We start from the raw sequence: 19291 nt of genomic DNA, 5'->3' as shown, positions 1-19291 counted from the left end.
AAACAGTGTACAACGACTCACCGGATTAATTTCTCCTCTGCATTAACGTCTTGAGAAATCCAGTGAGTTTAAGGGCATCTTGCCCCGGAGTTTCAACACATTTCTTATACATTACCCTACCTTGAAAGATTGTAGAAAACATATTATCAATATGGTGAAATATAAATGACATTGATAAGTGCAGCTGAAAGATGCATATGCCAAACAACATGGCTAATGTTCACCAAACGCATGGGAACTCTAGATTTTGTTATGCACCAAAATATACGCTATGTCTATATACATAGACTGATTATATGTGTCTAAAAGACAACAACTTACAATTTGGAATGGAGTAGCTGGACACTGGTTTTGCTATGTAAACATTTCATGCAATTCTTTGAATTTGCAATGATACCAGAAAAAACGTGGTGAACCAGAATCACATCTTTAGACCATGGAAGGCACTTTTAGAATCGCTAGCCTAAGAAACGATGGGGAGAAATGGAGTCATTCAATAAAATGATCTGGGACAAACTTTGCTAGATAACCTATAAATGTTCTATTCCTTTCCAAACTACTGCCACTTGTCTTATGAATCATACTCAATATTCTACGATGACATACAAAATTGCTCAGTCCAAAGCCCACCTTGGCAAATCTCCAAGTTTCTTCCTTTAGCCAAGACAGTTCATAATAGTATTCAATTAATTTATTTAGTATTATAAAGCATGCCTCCTAGTGACATAAATTGGTGTTCCAAAAGTTTGTATCCAACTACTTTGCAAGTTCCCAAAAACTAAATCAAGTAATCTCACTGCAGACCAAACCGTAAGTTATACTGTTATAGTCTGCCAGATTGTACATTATGCATGTATGTACTACTTAGTTATCAGTTTTAGGAATGTTGACTACAGATGAAAAGAACCACCATAGGTATTTCAGTCTACCTTGCCATTGAGCACCAACAGCTCACCATCCACCCATCGAGGATTTTTGAATCCAGGCTGAGCTATTCTACCCTGACCTTTATAACTGGCAATCTGGGAGAAAAGAAGGAAGTATAATTAGAATGGAAAAAAACTGCACGTGACTTTCATTTCTTAGAATATAACAAACTAACATCCGAGCATATTTCAAACAATCTTATCTGCAGACAGAAATTACCACACCGAATTCCTCTGGATACGCGCCCCGATTCTCAAGTCGCTTGCCCTTCCCAATCTTCGCACGAAATGTTATCTGTGACAATATATGATCAGTAGAATATCATGGGAGCCATATTGACATCATTTTTTAGAAAATAAAAGTTGCAAACCTGGCCAGCAGGGACACTCAGATCACCAGTCAACTTTACTGCTTCGACATACTCGAAAAACTCAACGTCATCGAAACTATTCCAGTGGCCGAACTTCCGACGGAGCTGCACAATTTCTGGTCCATATGGACTAAATGCTCCCACATAGAGACCTATGTTAGCCCAGCATTACAACTGTTAGATCATGCAGGAAATGCTCACCAACTTAACTGGGGAAACTTTACCATTAAATGGATCCATGCTGTTAGTGTCCATAATGATCCAGTTAAAAAAGGTATTATCGGTCAGCTTGACTCGGGCCTTGCTTAAGGTAAGCCTTAAAAGCTCCTGAACTTCTTTATTTATCTGCAGTTACAACCATCTGTCAGTTGACTTGCTTGCAATAAGATGGTATGAACTGGTGGCAAAAGACAGCATAAAGAGAAGCCGTCTAGCATAAGATGAAATGGGCAAATGGAAGGTGATCTTGACAGCATAGAATCAGTTAAAACCGCAGCATACGCTGGAAACAATAAGATAATGAATACCAATCGGTGCTAATAGTAATTAATAGTTTTTTTTGTCAAGGTTACAAATCCAGAAACCAGTTTGAAAATCGTCCAGCCAGTTCAGGCCACCCAGTTTCTTGACCTTTTTGTTAATGGGCAAATGGGAGGAGAACGACCAGGCTCGTTCGGGCTTGCTAGCGGCGGGCGCCCCGGGGGCGTCGTGCGCGTGGGCGTCGCTGCCTGGCTCGCTCTTGCTGCGATGGAGGAGCATGTCCCTGATGAACACCTAGCGCTGGGACCCGCGCGCTGACGACGTGCCCGACGAGGACGAGGAGGACGTGGAGGAGGATGAGCGGGACGAGGCGGTTACCGGCGGGGCTGCCTCCCCGTGCGTTCCTGTCGCATCGGGGCCGGGGCCGAGATCCGGCGCCGGGACGACGAGCGCATTGATTAGCTTGAGCCGCGATGACGAGCTGTGGAGCGGGGACATGGACCGCGCGTCGGCGCGCGACCGCCCACGCAGTCCTCGTTGTCGTCGCTTCCGGGGTCGAGATCCGGGAGTGGGGGTAGGGTGAGCGGTCGGATCTGGCCGTTGTGGAAGAGCTCGTCGGGCGGGCGGTTCGCGGAGCTGGAGGAGCGGCGGGCGATTCGCGGGATTCATGGTGCTTGAGGCGCGGCCGCCCACGCAGTCCTCGTCGTCGTCGCTTCCGGGGTCGAGATCCGGGAGTGGGGGCAGGGTGAGCGCCAGATCTGGCCATTGTGGAAGAGCTCATCGGGCTGGCGGTTCGCGGAGCTGGAGGAGCGGCGGGCGATTCGCGAGATTCGTGGTGCTTGAGGTGCGGGCGGGCGTGCGGGTGGGATTCGCCGCGGGGGAGGCGCGGGATTCGCGGTGCTTGAAGCGCGACATCGCTGTGCTTGAAGCGCAGCGGGCGATGGCTGGTTTCGTGAGGGCGTGCGGGTGATGGCTGGTTTCGCGGCGGGGGAGGCGGAGCGGCGGGTGGAATTCGTAGGCGGGGGCAGTCTACACTGCCCCCTTAATAGTTAGTACAGATATGGTGGACTGGTCTAAAGCACACAAAAAAGCACTGTCCAAGCAAGGTTCCGTTCGAAATAATTTTGGATCGGACCGACCCAAAATTATGCATCAGGTTGTGCTTAGACCGAGGTCACGGTCTACGGGCGGGCACGAGCACGATCCGTTTACAGAGACACAAAATAGCCCATATACAGACACGAAGAGACCCATATTCATTTGGTCATCCGTGTCTGATCATGGAAATTATGAGCTCTAATTTGGCTAGCAGCATACTTAGGGCCCGTTTGGCACAGCTCCAGCTCCTGATTCTAAGCGAGGATCTGGAGGAGCCGTGCCAAACGGGTATTTTTTTAAACTGATTCTCGTGTGGAGCCAAAAGATTGGGAGTCGTTTTTGTGAAGAAAGGTGGGATCTAAAAAAACCTGCTCCACCCTCCCTTAAAACAGCTCCTCAACCAACCAAATATGGACCTCCCCTTAAAGTTTGATCGAAATTACCCGCAATTGCTATTGGACAAAAACATAACGAGCCAATTTATGGACTAAACATTTGAGACCATTTTATGCACTACTATGATAAAAATATTTTATATGTTATTTTTTCATGATTTTTTTTCTGTATATGCATCCTACTTATTGGTTTGTAACAAAGTTGAACTGCAAAGGGTAAAGTAGACAAAAATCAGTTTACTTGCCAAACGGTTTTAAAAATGATTCTGATTCTCTAGGAGAATCAGGAGGATCAGCTTCTCACGAGAATCAGGATCTGGAGCTAAAGAAGCAGGAGCTGGAGCTTTGCCAAACGGGCCCTTAATCACGCAGATGAGGTGTTCACTCCCATTGGTTTCATGTTCTTTGTTTTTTTTTAAATTATACAACTTGAAATGTTAATATCTTTTAAATTATATATGTGTTTTGGTTTTCGGGCTTTATGATGAATTTCGAACTGAATTTCAGTTTTGATATGAATTTTGAGCTCTATATGATTTTTAGGCTAGAATTTGATATTGGATTTTTTTTTACAATTTCGAACCGCACAAAATAGATCTGGCACGTTTAACCATAACGTCCACGAATCGAGATCTAAACCCAAGGGCAGTCCCGATACGGCCCCTAATAATTAAGAACCAGCCCGATCTGAAATTCAATCATACTAGACCTTTTCAGGCTTAGTCTGGATCGGGCAGCCCTTGGATTACGCGGTCAGGGCCCAATACCCGTAATTCGTTATCCGTAGGCCGACGAAGGCCGAAGGCCGAAGCCCAAACCCTTCGAAAACCCTTCTCCCGTCCTGCTCACTCCCGTCTCCGAGCGCCGCCGCCGCCAGCGCCGACACGCGATAAACAAGAGGAAGAAGAGGCCAACCGATCCAGCAGCGATGGCAGGCGGGGGCATGGTGGGGGGCGCTTTCTGGGCGACGCGGGCGCTGGAGGTGGTCAAGCGGAACGATTCCCCGGGCCTATTGTGGAAGCGCATCAAGCTCACCACCACCCGCAAGAACAACGCCAAGAAGCGCCTCAAGCGGCTCTGGCAGGTCGGCTACCATCCTTCTCTTTTACGTTCTGTGCAGCGTTATGGGGAGACCTCATGGGCTCCCTTTCTTTTTTGTCCCCGACCCATTCGTGGTTCTGGTTCATTTTGGTTCGATTGATGCTTCCTGAATCTTTGGCTTGTTTTCCCAACTAGTGATTATGGCGCGCCCTTACGCAAGTTGGCACCACAGATATAGTTTGTGAAAATGCACTAGTGATTATGGATATAACGACATAGCAAACAAAAAGCAGAGATATATTAATTTGCACGCTCCCATACGGACGTAGGGTCATTGCGATCACCTGTCAGAGTTGTTACATCGTGAAACGTAATTCGTTGGTTAATACAAAATAGCTCATCATTATGTTAACTTGTTTGCAACACAGGGGATCCCTTGGATCACAAACCAGTCTTAAGCAGTGGTGTTTCAAAGCGTCACCGCGGCGTTCAGGTGTACCTAGCTCGCCTTGGAAACAGTGGCGTTTAGGCCAACACTCGCCTGGACGCCTAGTCACCTTTTAAACACTGGTAGTAAGATACCATAATGTTATCATACAAGCAAATGAAGACCCTAATCTAGAACTGGAATAGCAAGTTAGTGTAGATGCTCTCGAGCTTGACGCTGCCGCCTATGAGCATGGCGATGATGCCAAGGAGGAAGTTGATGATGTCCTTGCCTGCCCCTGTGATGATCGAACCACCATCTGGACCTCTTTGGCGATGAGCAGTTGATGGTCAGGGTTGCCGATTGATGACACGAATGCTGGCGTGGCGGCTGTGTTGCCCATGTAGTGATGTGCGTGCGCCACAAGATCACATCACGTTATGATTGGAAGATTAGGTTTCTAGCTAGGATACGATTGGATCATTGCTTGCATCCTGCATCGGTTGACTGAGTTCGAATAAAAAAGGTTGATATGGACGGAGCAGGAAAGGCAACGCATTGGGCGAAACGTTAGGAGTATTTAGAAATACTGGGTGCATTTAAGGAATAGAAAAAGCGGGTTGAAAAAATGCCTACTTAGAGGCTGGTGTTGCTGACAACCCAAGCCGTCTACCCCTCCCCAACATGTGACTTTTTCACAAAACAGTTCTTCTATCTTTTTTTCTTCAGTGTGCTTCCTTTTATGAAGCTTGGTGCTGCAAGCACTCAGGATCGTTCACTACCAATAGCATCCCCAGTTCACTGCTCTACTGCACTCTTTGTTTTCTGCTCTAATACTTGATTTCTCCTGCTCCTGCCTGAATCTTACTTTTGCAAGCTTCAATATTTGCCCCTGATGTTCCCCTGTTAATCCCTTGATTTTTTTAATTGAAACTTGTGTGATTCTTGGGTGTAGCTTGTTGCAGATTAGTGTCTAAACATGTTGGCAAAAACTCTTCCATTACACATGCCCACATGTGACATATATATGATACATGGAAAAGTGTTTGGTGTAAACCACATCTTCGGTGGAATATTGAAAAACCCCTAGATAAACATAATTAGGAGCTTTCAAAAATATTGAAATGGTGCTGGTCCATACTGCATGTATAGATGTACATAGCCACAAAAATCGCGATTCAAATACATTTTTGTAAAAACTCATACTGAAAACAAATTTCAAGTGGAATTGTCTTCAGTGCATATGCACCTGAACCATGTTATTTTCGTATGAATTTTTAGGTAGAGTTTGAATCTCAAAATTGGCAGTGTACATCCATTCAATGCACTATTGGATGTACAGTGTTTCAGTTTTATCTTAGACTCCTAATTATATTTTTCTATGGTTTTTTACAATTTCATTGAAGTGGTTTGCACTGAATATTGTTCTACGATACAGTGCAGCCACAAGTGTAGAGTTCTTTCTTGGTGGGATCAGTGTTAATGGCCACTTGTTTGATTTGATAGATGCATGGCGTCACTGAAATCGTATGTTTGGGAAACCTAGATTTAGGTCCTCGTATGTTTGGCAAACCTGGATTTAGGTCCATTTAACTGATCTTTAAGAAAATCACCATTTGTCAACCTAGTCTTGTTACTTCACAAATCACAAGTGTGCTTTTGTCAAGTTTATGAGCATTCTATTAATCTGTTCTATTGCATTTTATAGATCGTTTTTCTTTCCCCTGAACACACTACCTCTGAGCTGGTGCAATTTTGCTGCATAACTATTGAATGGCTGTAGTGGTCACTTGTTTTCTCCTGATCTTTTCTTTTATTTGGAGTTAGATTTATATATATGGAGCATATTGCACATTTAAGTACAAGTGTGTTATCTTGCTGCACTAAGCTGATCCTTGCATCTTACTAACTGGCTTTAGATAATTTTGGAAACAGAATTGTATGTTCACTGCATCATGATTCAGAATCCTTGTGGTAAAACCCATACATGCAGATATACTGATTTCGTTATTTAGGTTGCTCACTCCGTCCTGAGGCAGTAACTATTCATTTTTTGCACCCAACTCTTTATCCAATGCTATCAAGTTGTCCCTTGAACGTTTAACTGCAATTAGTCGGTAATCGGTCTCTTGGCCTTAACTAGGCTCTATGACTCAGTCTAACTGACCAGAAATAAATTCATCCAAGGTTTTCAAGTCGATAAGTCGAGTCGACAAGGTACCGACTTGGTGACTAGTCGATAAGTCAGTCGACTAGTCGTCGACTTGCCAATATAGTGGCTGTTTTGCCTATATAATGGCTTCATATAGACAATATAACATTTATATATGAAGAAAGAGCATGTTTTACCTCATTTGAAGCCTGAAATTGAACGAAACTGAAATAAACAGCAAGTCTTACCTCATTTGAAGCCTCAAACTGAACCAAATCAGCCACATAAGTGATAAGTCATAACAGCCATATATAGACATATAGTTCAAATTGGAAATCAAATAGCAACAAAATATAGTTCAAACTTGAAAGGAAATAAGCTCCATTAGATAGCTAAGCTGCTGCTGCAGTTAGATAGATACTAGATACCCTAAATATCTCCCAAATCAAGATCATCCATTGCATTTTCTTCACCACCAGCACCAGCTTGATTTGGATTGCTATGTGGGGATTCACCAAAGTCATCCACTTCTTCATCATCATTAGGCATGTTGCTGTGAGCGCGGGAGAGGGGGAGCAGCACTCACCAGAGGGGGCGGCGCAGGTTGCTGTGAGGACGGGAGAGGGGGAGCAAGACTCACCAGAGGGGCAGCGCAGGTTGCTGTGAGGGCGGGAGAGGGGGAGCAGGACTCACCAGAGCTTGCTGTGAGGGCTTGCAGAGGAGCGGCTCATGTTGCTGTGAGGGCGGGAGAGGGGGAGCAGGACTCACCAGAGCTTGCTGTGAGGGCTTGCAGAGGGGCGGCATGCAGAGGGGCGTGCAGAGGAGCGGCGCAGGTTGCTGTGAGGGCGGGAGAGGGGGAGCAGGACTCACTAGAGCCTGCTGTGAGGGCTTGCAGAGGGGCGGCGTGCAGAGGAGCGGTGCAGGTTCCCGTCGGGTTTAGGGTCGGGACCGGCTGGAGGTGGCCAGAGGTGTTGGGAGGTAGGGTTTATGTTGTATAATGGGCCTTTGGGCTGCTTGGGCCGAACTGGGACACAAGTCGGCCGACTTGCCAGAACAAGTAGAATTTCCAGTCGTTGCCAAGTCGCCCGACTTGCCAGAAAAGTCGAGCCGACCTCACCAGTCGAGATCCAAGGCCGACCCGACGACTAGTCGACGATTTGAAAACAAGGAATTCATCTGATTAGTCATCGACTAATCACGAGTAATCTTAGGATTAGGTGGTGGACGACTAGCCTGGAAACTTCAGACAGCATACTGGGCTGCAGCTGAACCACTTGGGCTTTCCTTTTTTTCACCTCAATAGGGTTTCCATGTACCCACTTGGGCTACTGCTCTTGTCTCATTGCTTTACTGCTGCTGCCGCTGCTCTAGTGCTTTTGTGTTCTTGTTTGTTTTATACCGAATAATATATCGGTTTTGAAATATACAGGACGACTAGGACCGAGGGGCCAGTCAATGGCTAATTGGGACTAGTCGGCTGGTTGGTCTCATTGCATGTAGGGTTGGTTAGACGACTTTATAGGACTGCTATAATGTCGTAGGCTCCTATATGAATAGAGTATGGGGAAGGGATAAATTGAGACAAGCCCTTCTCCTGCAAATGTGGAATGGCTGTTTCGAACCAATGATTTGGTGACTCAGTGTATTGGATGTTCAAAAATGCTCAATGGATGGATCTCGTGCCAATACATAAATACCTTCACATCCTAAAGTTATGGTTGCAAATACTGTTTCGTAGCCTTTAGGTCTGTTCCTTCCATCGAATTAGAGATGAACAATGCTATGTAGGTATCTTCCTACTCGTGAAAGGGCCTCCAGTTAAGTTGGTTAGGTGGTTTGAATAGCACTACTCAAATTCTGAGTTTGGCTCCTTGCGGGGACGAATTTTAGGATCGGTTAGAAAAAAATCTTGTTTGTCTCATGACAAAAAGGTCTAGCCCTGGTCGTGGTCGTTCTCATATGGGTTATGGTGCCGTTGTGTATGGATGAGGCAAAGGTTCGAGAGGTGACAGCAGGGGCGATTCCAGGGAGGGGCACAGGGGGCAATGTCCCCCCTAATCCTTCCCAAATTTCATAGAAGCTACTAATTTTTTAGCTAATCACCATATAAATAATATAAAATACCTCCTAACAGCCCCCCTCAATCTGATTTGCCTCCCTCAAACTCAAATGCTGGCTTCGCCCCTGGTGTGACAAGGGTCTCCTGACCTACGTGATAAGGTTTTCTTCTTAATACAATATCCGAGGCTATCTTGCTTCCGCAGGTCGAGGTATCTTCCTAGTCAGAAGTTAAAGGTTACGAATACTTTACCTTCAGGTCTGAAACCTCGATGGATAACATGTGATAGTAAACAGCAGCGTTTCCTGTTCACGAGTTTGATTCGCACGTTTTGGAACTCAGTAATCTCTTGCAGAACTTTTTTTTTTCATTGTCGCTAGGGTCCAGCGTTTCATCCTGACACGCGAGTAATATTTTTGCAATGTTTTTATCACAGAATGAGGCGGTTATAAGAGCTTGTGGTGCATCAGCGTCTGACGCGGCTTCCACAGCTGACAAACAACAGTAGCTTGGAGCACAACTGGAGCAGGTCCTGTGACCTACCTATGCTTGATAAGCTGAAGCCTTGACTTTGCTGTCCACCCCCAGTGTTTTGATTTTGCTGTCCTCGGATTGAATACTTTCTCCATCCAGAGGACAACATCATTGCTTGTTACCAGGTGCAACCTTGCCCCCCCCCCCCCCCCCCCCCCCCTCCTCTCTCCTGCTTACATCAGTTCCGAGCACCTTTGCGCCCTCCTGAATTCCATCGATTTTCGTTGTTTCCACGTTACTTCTGGAAGGAGAGGAAAAAAAAACATTTTGAGCCTGGTTGTTTTTCCTCTATTCTGCATCATGCCTAGGTCAGTCTGCACATGCTCATATTGCTATTGTCTTCTGCATGTAATGTAATGTAATGGAATGCATTGCACCGGTTGCTGTCGTTGACATCAGCTCGCCACCCCATTCTTTTTCGAAGCTTGCAAGTTTGGTTAAAGACATGTTGGAAGAGTCCGGTGCCCATCAATGGACCGGATGCTGCCCCATGTACTCTCTCATGTAGTCATGTGCTGCGTTAACAAAACATGTGGTGTGTGTGGTGATGGTACAAGGAAGCACGCAACGGAATACCATGCTGCGTGTGCCGACGAAGCAGGACCCGATTCGATCCGCTGATGAACGGGCACACGGCAAGATACGGCGTCGTATTTTATTTTCCTCGTTTCATATTTTTTTTAAAAAAAATTAATTTTAATTTCGCTTTTATATGCTCTGATGGATTGAAACAACAGTTCGGTCAACGCGAACCGTACCGATATTGCATAGGGTCCCACTGTGTAGCACAATGCTCATGCTCAGTTCCTGGTGCCCACTGCCAGAGACAGTTTGGCGCGAACGAGCGGAATCTTTCGGAGACCGCGGAAACCAAACATGGTTTTGACTTTTGTCAAATGAGAGGATGGTTTCTTCTGTAAAACAGCCTGACGACCCGTGAGGCTGGATTAGCAGCCCTCGTCGCCACCGTGTCAACTATCCCGTCAAGCTATCGTAGCTAGCACACAATCTTTTAGTGTCGGCCTACACGTTAATGCCGCATCACATCACCTTTGTTTTTTTTATAAAGTACGACATTTTGTTTAGAAACAAACTCATGAAGCCGTTATATAATTCAAACAAAATAAAAAAATGCAAATAAATAAATAAAATTATATATTTCATGAAAATTACTTGTTATCATCGTCATCATGGCTCCATCTCTTTCGCATTTTCTTTATCATCTAGTTTTAAATGTTTGATCAATTGTTTTACAGACAATGTTTGGACCATTTTTATTGTAACATCTAAATAGACGGTGGACTGATCCGGCAACTTGATAAAGTGCGTGTACAATTATATATATAATGTGATTTTTAGATTGATAAAACACCCTGTTATCTACAAAGAAGTATATTTTGGGATGGAGGGAGTAACGTTTATGCCGAAACGGAAACGGACATCCATCCTGTTTCTGTGTCGGGCTGGCGGGCAAAGCGGGGAGGCGAGACCGGAGACAAGTTGGCTTTCGTTGAAACATTTGAACAATCGACGTCCGATCCCATCCAGCATAGCAGAGCAGAGACGTTGCGTGCGGCGCCTGCGGACTGCGGTGCCGTGCCGTGCCGTGCGCTGCTGCCTGCATCTCCAAGGGGCCCCGCCGCTGGCCGGCAGCAGGCAGGTTTTCTATTCGTGGTGCATTCATCAATTGACACACAGTTGCTGGTCCCGGCCGGCCGGTCGGCGACGGCGACGGCGACGCACGATGCGGACGGCGACGTCTTGGCCCATGGCCGCACGCAACCGCCCGGCCGGCCGTGCGCATGCAAGCGCGGCGCGAGGACGTACGTTGCAGCGGCCGCTTGTTGCCCTGCGCTGCAACTGCAAGCAACCGTACGCAGTCGCTCGCAGGCTGGCCTGGCCTGACCTACTCATGTTTTGCTTGCCCCTGCTGGCCCTCCCGGTCCCCGATGCACGTACGGTGCTCTTTAGCTGGGCCACAGGAGCGTTTGGTTGCAATGATACGGGATAAGACGATCATTTAAATAAGGTTGTTTTGTTTGACTGTCCTATAACCAAACACACCTAATTGGACAAGTGTGATCCACGAGGGCTTTGCCACGTGCAAGACCATTCGTGGTGAGGAGTCGAGGCCGGGTCTGCAACATCGATGACGGGCGACGTACGGCAAGGGTCGCTGAAGCTCATGCCGTCCTGATGATTCTCATGAACAAAAACAGTTTGGTTCCGTCTCCGACCGGACCTCTGTTTGTTGTGTAGCGTAGTTAATTAATCGCTGTCCTTTTCCACTCACCCCCCTCCCCCGGGCTCGCGGTCAACGCTGTGTGTGTGGCAAGGCAAGGCGGCGAGCGAGTCAAGAGTGGCCTGGCCTGGCCATCATCGAACGTTGCGTGTGCCGCGGGGGGGCGGGCGCTTTGACAAATCCCCGCCAGCCGCTAGTTTTCTTTTTTTCCGCATGAGGCCTTTGCATGACGTACACGTCGATGCATGCCTTGCCCCACCTCCTCCTGCTTCACTACTGTTACGCTGACGGCTGGCCGCGGGCAGCGCCAGGTGGGTCCATGACTTGATGGGAATGATCACATCTCCTTCTGGATGCTCTGCCGCTGCACGTTCCGTGTGTGTCTTTTTTTTCCCCTTCCTCCAAGATCATGGTCCATGACATATATTATATTAGGTAAGTGTTCGTGCTTTGCAACTGAAACATATAATATCACGATAACTTATATATAAAATGTGTGTTATATTGTTATGAGGAAATGTTTCATAATCTATTTGCAATCCTAGCTATACATAAATTTTGTTATTTTAATCTAGCAATTTCACCACTACATTGCAACCATCAGTATCATGCAAACTTCGATATATGTCACGGTCTCATCATTGAACAGCATGTCTCACACCTACCGGAAGAAGTTCCTTCATACACCGTCAGTCATCAAGCACATCCACGACACGCCACGACGATCGTGTCGGGTTTTGTAAAATAAAAAATATATAATCGTGCCGGGCTGGATCAGCACTACGAGCCGAGGCAACGGCCCAAGCACGACATGACGATCGTGTCGGGTTGGCCCATGCACTATTAAATGGGCCGTGCCCCGGACCAGCCCACCAAACATGTCCCATTTGGCCATCTATACCTCCGCACGATAATGATGGTCTTCGCCTTAGTTGTCGCCACCTCGTTCGTCATCCTGCTTCTTTTCTCTCTCCCCTCATGCCTCTGCCTTCACGTCACACCCATTCTCGTCAGAGGGCCTGGGAGCAGGCGCCTCCTACCCGTATTCGTCTGACACCAACCCCGACACCGACCCGCGCAGTATCTATTGCACGTCCACAAGGGTGTTTCACAGCATGCACGCACCATCGTTTTCGCCGTACGTCTCGTTCGTCTTCCCGGCCTTCGCTCTGTTCTTCTTCCCCAACCTGCTGCCCCTGCCCACGGTCACAGCCGCGAGCCTACCGACGCTCGTCGACGCGGGTACAGGCGAGTCGGCCTTGCTCCTGGCTTTTCTTCGTGTGTGCCGCCGAGGAGGACACGATGGCGTCTGCCACGCTTAGGTTATCTTGGCGATGATGAGTCCAGATATAAGATATTGGACAACCAAGGCTCGTAGCGCGGCAGCAGTCGGTATATACTACGGAGTTGGTGGTGGTGTTGTGTCGCCTCAGCGGGTCCAAGGCTGTAAGGCACTCGCATTCTCTCATCCTTTTCGGACTGACGTCTGGTGCGGGTGCCTCTGGGTTTGGAGCTGCTCTGGCTGGGCTTCTTTCTCCACTTGCTTGCTCTCTCCCTGTATGTATCTAGCGGTATACAATCTATGTCGCCTCCAGATGTCCATGTCTTCGTCGTGTCCTTCTCCGGCAACGAACGGGTAAGACTGTCTCTTCCCTTCCCTTCCTAATCTACGAAACCTTGGAAGTGGGGGAGGCGAGGGATGGGGGTCCCTGATTTGCTGCCCATGGTACCTATTCGATGGCTCGACATCTGTCTATATGACCTTTCATTTACCATGATGTCGACTCGGTTAGTTAAATAAAAAAATATTATGCGAAGAGCAGAGACAATTAATAAAAAATCTTCAGATTTTTTTGGTGGATAATTTATGTGGGTATTACTGTGAGCCATCGCAACGCACAGACAACCGACTAGTGTGTATATATATAGAGAGAGAAGGTAATGGAAGTCCTGGGCTTCCATTAGTATGGGAAGCCCTAGTCAGGTATACCCACGCGCGCCCGATCATGTGCTGGTTCTGGCTCGGGCGGCTTCCAGCGTAAAACGTGAACTAAAACAACGTAAATGAGTACGAAATTTAACGTAAATCTTATATCTGTTTTGTAACAGCAAATGAGGCTCAAAATTACGGCGTGAAAATCGCGTGCAGCCGATCGTGCGCGGGTTCTGGCTCGGACGGATTCCAGCGTAAAACGTGATCTAAAACTGCGTAAATGAGTAAGAAATTTAGCGTAAATCCTATATCTGTTTTGTAACAGCAAACGAGACCTAAAATTATGGCGTGAAAATCGCGTGCAACCGATCGTGCGCGGGTTCTGGATCGAGCGGATTCCAACGTAAAACGTGATCTAAAACATCGTAAATGAGTACGAAATTTAGCATAAATCATATATCTATTTTGTAACAGCAAACGGGGCACAAAATTACGGCGTGAAAATCGCGTGCAGCCAATCATGCGCGGGTTCTGGCTCGGGCGGATTCCAGCGTAAAACATGATCTAAAACAGCGTAAATGAGTACGACATTTAGCGTAAATCCTATATCTGTTTGTAACAGCAAATGAGGCCCAAAATTACGGCTTGAAAATCGCGTGCAGCCGATCGTGCGTGGGTTTTGGCTCGAATGATTTCAGCGTAAAACGTGAGCTGAAATAGCGTAAATGAGTACGAAATTTAGTGTAAAACACGCACACAATCTTACTTCAGAAGAGATTGCTGTAAAACACATCAAAAAGTGTCATAAATTTGGCGTAAAACGCAGTAAGACTGTTTTTTAATGGAAGCATAAAACACAACAAGAAGTGTCGTAAAATTTAGTTTGAAAATGCATAAATCATGATGGTCTCAGAGGGCACTTGTTTTGTTCACGGTATATCAAAATATAAAGTACAGCGATATTTTGCCAATATTGTTGCAATCATACACGATTTTTTTGACATGACAAAAAACGAGGAACTAGCCCTCTCTTCGGTACTTCAGACACTTGGAACCATTAGCCTTTAGCTAGGTCGTGGTCCAAAATGGAAGCATCGCTGCTCGGCTCTTGTCAAAACAGGTCTGTGTAAGCCTGTGTAAAGCATAAAGACACGTCAGAACAAGCATAAGTAAATCAAACAGAAACCTAAATTATTCACCAGTTAAAAGACATGGTGTCGGCGTTTCGAGACAGGGGGTCCCTAAGCCGACGAGTGAGTGTGCTGCGTGCCCCAGCCCAGATGGGTCGAGCGCGTGGGCGAGCGCGAAGGGGGGAGAGGCGAGGTGGCCGGAGTCGAGCGTGAGAGAGGTGGAAGTCCCGCGGCCTTCGTGTTCGTCCCGCGCCCAGGTCAGGTGCGCTTGCAGTAGGGGGGTTACAAGCGTCCACGCGGGTGAGGGAAGCGAGCGGCCCCAAGAGAGCGCCTGTCCCGTCCTCGGTCCCGCGCGGCCAACCTTCTCTAAGAAGGCCCTGGTCCTCCCTTTTATAGTCGTAAGGAGAGGATCCAGGTGTACAATGGGGGATGTAGCAGAGTGCTACGTGTCTAGCGGAGAGAGAGCTAGCGCCCTAGGTACATGCCAATGTGGCAGCCGGAGAGGTCTTGGCACCTTGCTGGCGTGATGTCGTGGCTGTCGGAGGTGCGACGGAGCTTGGCAGAGGGACAGCTGTTGGAGCGGTCGAGTCCCTGCTGACGTCGCCCTGCTTCCGTAAGAGAGCTGGGGGCCGCCGTCGTCACAGAGCTTGTGGAGCGCCATCATTGCCCATCCGGCGGAGCTGGCCGGATGGGACGCCGGTCTTGTTCTCCGTGACCCGAGTCGATTCGGGGTAGGATGATGATGGCGCTTCCTGTTGACGTGGCGGGTCTGTGCCCTAGGCAGGGTGACGTGGGGGCTCCTCCGAAGCCGAGGTTGAGTCTGTCCTCTGTTGCCGAGGCCGAGCCCGAGCCATGGGGTCGGGCGAGGCGGAAGTCGTTCGGCCGAGGCCAGGGCGGAGTCCGAGCCCTGGGGTCGGGCGAGGCGGAGTTTCGTCGTCTTCCGGGTCTTAGCCCGAGTCCGAGCCCTGGGGTCGGGCGAGGCGGAGTTTCGTCGTCTTCCGGGTCTTAGCCCGAGTCCGAGCCCTGGGGTCGGGCGGAGCGGAGTTCGCCGTCTTCCGGGTCTTAGCCCGAGTCCGAGCCCTGGGGTCGGGCGGAGCGGAGTTCGCCATGGCGCCTTTGGCAAGGCCTGACTGCCTGTCAGACTCACTCTGTCGAGTGGCACTGCAGTCGGAGTGGCGCAGGCGGCGCTGTCCTTCTGTCAGACTGGTCAGAGGAGCGGAGGAGTGACGGCAGTCACTTCGGCTCTGCCGGGGGGGCGCGCGTCAGGATAAAGGTGTCAGGCCACCTTTGCGTTAAATGCTCCTGCAATTTGGTCAGTCGGTGTGGCGATTTAGCCAGGGTTGCTTCTGAGCGAAGCCAAGGCCTCGGGCGAGCCGGTGATGTGTCCGCCGTAAAAAGGGGGGCCTCGGGCGAGACGGAAGTCTCTCGAGGTCGGCTGCCCTTGGCCGAGGCTAGGCTCGGGTGAAGCGTGATCGAGTCACTCGTGTGGACTGATCCCTGACTTAATCGTACCCATCAGGCCTTTGCGGCTTTATGCTGATGGGGGTTACCAGCTGAGAATTAGGCGTCTTGAGGGTACCCCTAATTATGGTCCCCGACAGTAGCCCCCGAGCCTCGAAGGGAGTGTTAGCACTCGCTTGGAGGCTTTCGTCGCACTTTTTTGCAAGGGGACCAGCCTTTCTCGGTTGCATTTTGTTCCGGTGGGTGCGCGCGAGCGCACCCGCCGGGTGTAGCCCCCGAGGCCTCGGAGGAGTGGTTACACTCCTTCGAGGTCTTAATACCTTGCGTAATGCTTCGGCTGGTCTGGTCGTTCCCTCATGCGAACTGGCCGTAGCCGGGTGCACGGTCGGGGCCCAAGCTCTCGGGCTGGTATGTTGACGCTGTCAACGGTTCGGCCGGAGCCGGTTTTTGCGAGAGCAGCCCCCGAGCCTCTGCACAGGGCGAGAGGACGATCAGGGACAGACTCGACTTTTTACATACGCCCCTACGTCGCCTTTCCGCAAGGAGGAGGGGGGAGTGCGCCATGTTACCCTCGATGGGCACCGAACATGGTGTCTCCGGTGAGCTGCAAGCGGGTAATCCGAGTGGACGTCCGTGCCCCGTTCGTTGGGGGTCGGCTAGGGGCCCAGAGGCACGCCCAAAAGTACCTGCGGGTGATTTGCCGGACCCGGTCCCCTGGCGACGGGGTCCGAGGGCTCGATGCCTCCCTCCGATGGGATTCCGTTACAAGATCGTTCCCGCTGGTCTCGGAAATGTCCTAGGGTACCTCGGGAGCGCAGCCCGAGCCTTGGTTATGTATCGAACGTACCCCTGGTCATCCCTCGCTCGGTGTCTGAGGCGACTGTGAACCCTTCGGGGGCCAGCCTTCGAACCCCTGATCAGTAATGGGCGCGGAGCCCGAGTAGCCTGAGGCGGCCATGGAACCCTTCGGGGGGCTGGCCTTCGAACCCCTGACCAGTAGTGGGTGTCGGGCCCACGCGATCTGAGGCGACTGTTGAACCCTTCGGAGGGCCAGTCTTCGAACCCCTGATCAGTAGGGGGGGCTCAGAGCCCGGTTCCTTCGCGGAGAAGGGTCCTTTTCGGGGTATCCCCCTTTCCCGGTCCCTGTTGCAAGAGATGGAGAAAGAGGAAAAAGGAAAAGGATACGAAATCGAATGACGTGGCGTACCTCTTTTTGACGCGGTTATTACGGCGAAGGCGAAGCGTCGCGCGCTTCTCCCGCCAGAGGCGCCGCGTGTCCCGCCGCGGAGTTAATGCGACGGGGCGTGTAGTTGGCGGGGCGGCCGTTGCGCGTGCGCGATCCGTTCGAGGAACGAGTCACGGGTGCACCGTCTTCACGCCATGAGAGGAGGCTCTCTTGTTGTCCCAGGGTGAGACGTGAGCCTGACTGACGACGTGACTGCTGCGCCCGCCCGCCTGCCACCGCCATTACTGCCGGCCCACTTTCGGTCGCTTTGACCGACGCGCCAGGCTGGCGCTGCTGGGTCGCCTCGAGTCGCGGCATAGGCTCCGCAACCGAAGAGGCGCGACGGTGGCGCGAGTGGCGGTGCGGTTGCTTGCATGCAGCAACTGGCGCGCCGATTGCTTGACGCGTGGGCCTGGGCTTCCAAGCTGGCGTGTCAGAAGTCAGAGAAGCGCATCCACCTAGCGCGGTTGCATGCCGCCTGCATGGCTGCCCGCCCCTTCCGCCCGTTGGTCTGGGCAAAAGTGGGGGGTCGCTTGTAACCGCTGGGCAGTCGTGCGCACCACGCGCGGCGGTTTGGCCTCTTCTGTCCTGAGCCGGTTTGCATGACATGCGGGACCCAGCCCCCGAGTCGCAGGGGAGGGCCTTGGAGCGTGTTGGAGAAGACTTAGCCCGCGGCGTCTGGGGGCGTACGTAGGGAGAGTTGCCTTTAAAAGGAGGGAGACTCCTTTCAGAAGGCAACCATGTCTTCTTCCTCCCTTATGCGTCGTGTCTTTCCATCTTCCAAGCCCCCGGATGGGTGGTATCCGCCGCCTTTCCGCCTCCTCGTTGGAGGAACGCAACTCCATGGGAGTTGGTACCTCTCAGCCATCGTTCGGCTTCAAGGATTTTCATCAGGCAGCCTGGTTGCTCCCTTCCGCCGGTGGCCACCCAAGACGGTGACCTCCAGCTCCTGGATGGGGAGAGGCAAACCAGGCTGCGATCCCGCCCTCAGCATCGGGTGTGTTCGTCACCCTCGCTGGGGCGGGGGTCGAGGCGAGCCGGGGCTCTACCTCGTGTGCGGGTCGGCGAACCACCTCCCCTTCCAGCTTCTGGTGGTGGCAATCGTCCTCCTGCGCTACGACGGAGTCGTCCTCCAGTCATGCCGGGGAAGGCGAACTGTTGCTGTCCAGCTAGGATGCAACATTCCGTCTTCCCCCTCGCTTTCGAGGCGAGGACGGCAGCGGGGATCTACCGGAGCGCTTGGGAGCGGCCCGCTCTTTGGCTTTGATGGCTTGTTCGCATCCCTTGAGCGGGACCGCGAACAAGAGCCTTCTGATGGCCGCGTTCACCTGGGGCCATGGCTGCCGCTGCCGAGGTCGCTGGCGAGCCTCCCGGCGTTCGCCACCTCGCAGGCCCGAGGTCGCTCGTACCCTCGGGGACGGAACCGGAGTTCCGTCTGTGATGGCACCTCGAATGCCGGTGTTTTTGTTCATTGTGGCTGTCGGGGCCTAAACATGTATGTCATTTCGGCACGGAGCCGTGTTTTTCCTCATTTTCGAGCACTAAGTCTCGCCTGTTGATTATCTGAACCGCTTTACCAAGCATGAGTCGCCCCGTGTCAAGGTGACGAGTGAGGTATCCGTATCCCGGAGGCGTAGGAATCCCTCGGCCCGTTCGGCCTTGTTGTCTGGGGCTCCTCTAGCTTAGTTAAAGAGACCCCTCGGCCGCCCTTCGATGAGCCGAGGCCAGGGGTAGCGATATCAGTATGAACAGAGGCGGAGTTGGCTCGAGAATGGGAACCTGGTTGGCCGTAGCCTAGCCGTGTCGTCCGTCAGCAG

At 50.4% G+C, this 19291-nt stretch overlaps 2 protein-coding genes across 6 annotated transcripts; one reads left to right on the top strand and one right to left on the bottom strand.

The window, feature by feature from the left end:
* Positions 1-890: 890 nt before the first annotated feature.
* LOC103640880 (protein EXECUTER 2, chloroplastic) lies at positions 891-1873 on the bottom strand. 4 transcript variants are annotated; one of them, XM_008664336.3, is made up of 4 exons: positions 1522-1873; positions 1298-1449; positions 1152-1221; positions 891-1022 (listed from the first exon to the last, which is right to left on the bottom strand). In XM_008664336.3, the coding sequence occupies exons 1-4, from the start codon at positions 1550-1552 to the stop codon at positions 1009-1011; spliced, it is 267 nt and encodes an 88-aa protein (XP_008662558.1). In that variant the 5' UTR covers positions 1553-1873; the 3' UTR covers positions 891-1008. The 4 variants fall into 4 exon arrangements, with proteins under 4 accessions (XP_008662558.1, XP_020401476.1, XP_008662557.1 ...); XM_020545887.2 differs by having other exon boundaries at positions 1152-1203; positions 1522-1868; XM_008664335.3 differs by having other exon boundaries at positions 1147-1221; positions 1522-1717.
* Positions 1874-3989: 2116 nt separating this feature from the next.
* LOC100384299 (uncharacterized) lies at positions 3990-10852 on the top strand. 2 transcript variants are annotated; one of them, XR_559901.4, is made up of 3 exons: positions 4032-4354; positions 9386-9608; positions 9883-10852. XR_559901.4 is itself a non-coding variant. In XM_008664334.4 (2 exons), exons 1-2 carry the CDS (start codon positions 4199-4201, stop codon positions 9455-9457), a joined length of 228 nt encoding a protein of 75 aa, XP_008662556.1. In that variant the 5' UTR covers positions 3990-4198; the 3' UTR covers positions 9458-10141. The 2 variants fall into 2 exon arrangements, 1 of the variants encoding a protein (XP_008662556.1); XM_008664334.4 differs by having other exon boundaries at positions 3990-4354; positions 9386-10141.
* The last annotated feature ends 8439 nt before the right edge of the window (positions 10853-19291 follow it).

Source organism: Zea mays, chromosome 10 (assembly GCF_902167145.1).
Source record: "Zea mays cultivar B73 chromosome 10, Zm-B73-REFERENCE-NAM-5.0, whole genome shotgun sequence".
NCBI classification, from domain to species: domain Eukaryota; kingdom Viridiplantae; phylum Streptophyta; class Magnoliopsida; order Poales; family Poaceae; genus Zea; species Zea mays.
The sequence above is the reverse complement of the archived record's forward strand: the minus strand, read 5'-3'. Positions and strand labels throughout refer to the sequence as shown.

Bases quoted from the DNA above. Each gene is read 5' to 3' on its own strand.
- LOC100384299 (XM_008664334.4), top strand. From the start codon at position 4,199: ATGGCAGGCGGGGGCATGGTGGGGGGCGCTTTCTGGGCGACGCGGGCG. The intron at 4,355-9,385 runs GTCGGCTACCAT...TTTTTATCACAG, and splicing joins GCCTCAAGCGGCTCTGGCAG to AATGAGGCGGTTATAAGAGC.
- LOC103640880 (XM_008664335.3), bottom strand. From the start codon at position 1,552: ATGGACACTAACAGCATGGATCCATTTAATG. The intron at 1,450-1,521 runs GTAAAGTTTCCC...GGGCTAACATAG, and splicing joins CAGCATGGATCCATTTAATG to GTCTCTATGTGGGAGCATTT. The intron at 1,222-1,297 runs GTTTGCAACTTT...ATATTGTCACAG, and splicing joins TGAGTGTCCCTGCTGGCCAG to ATAACATTTCGTGCGAAGAT.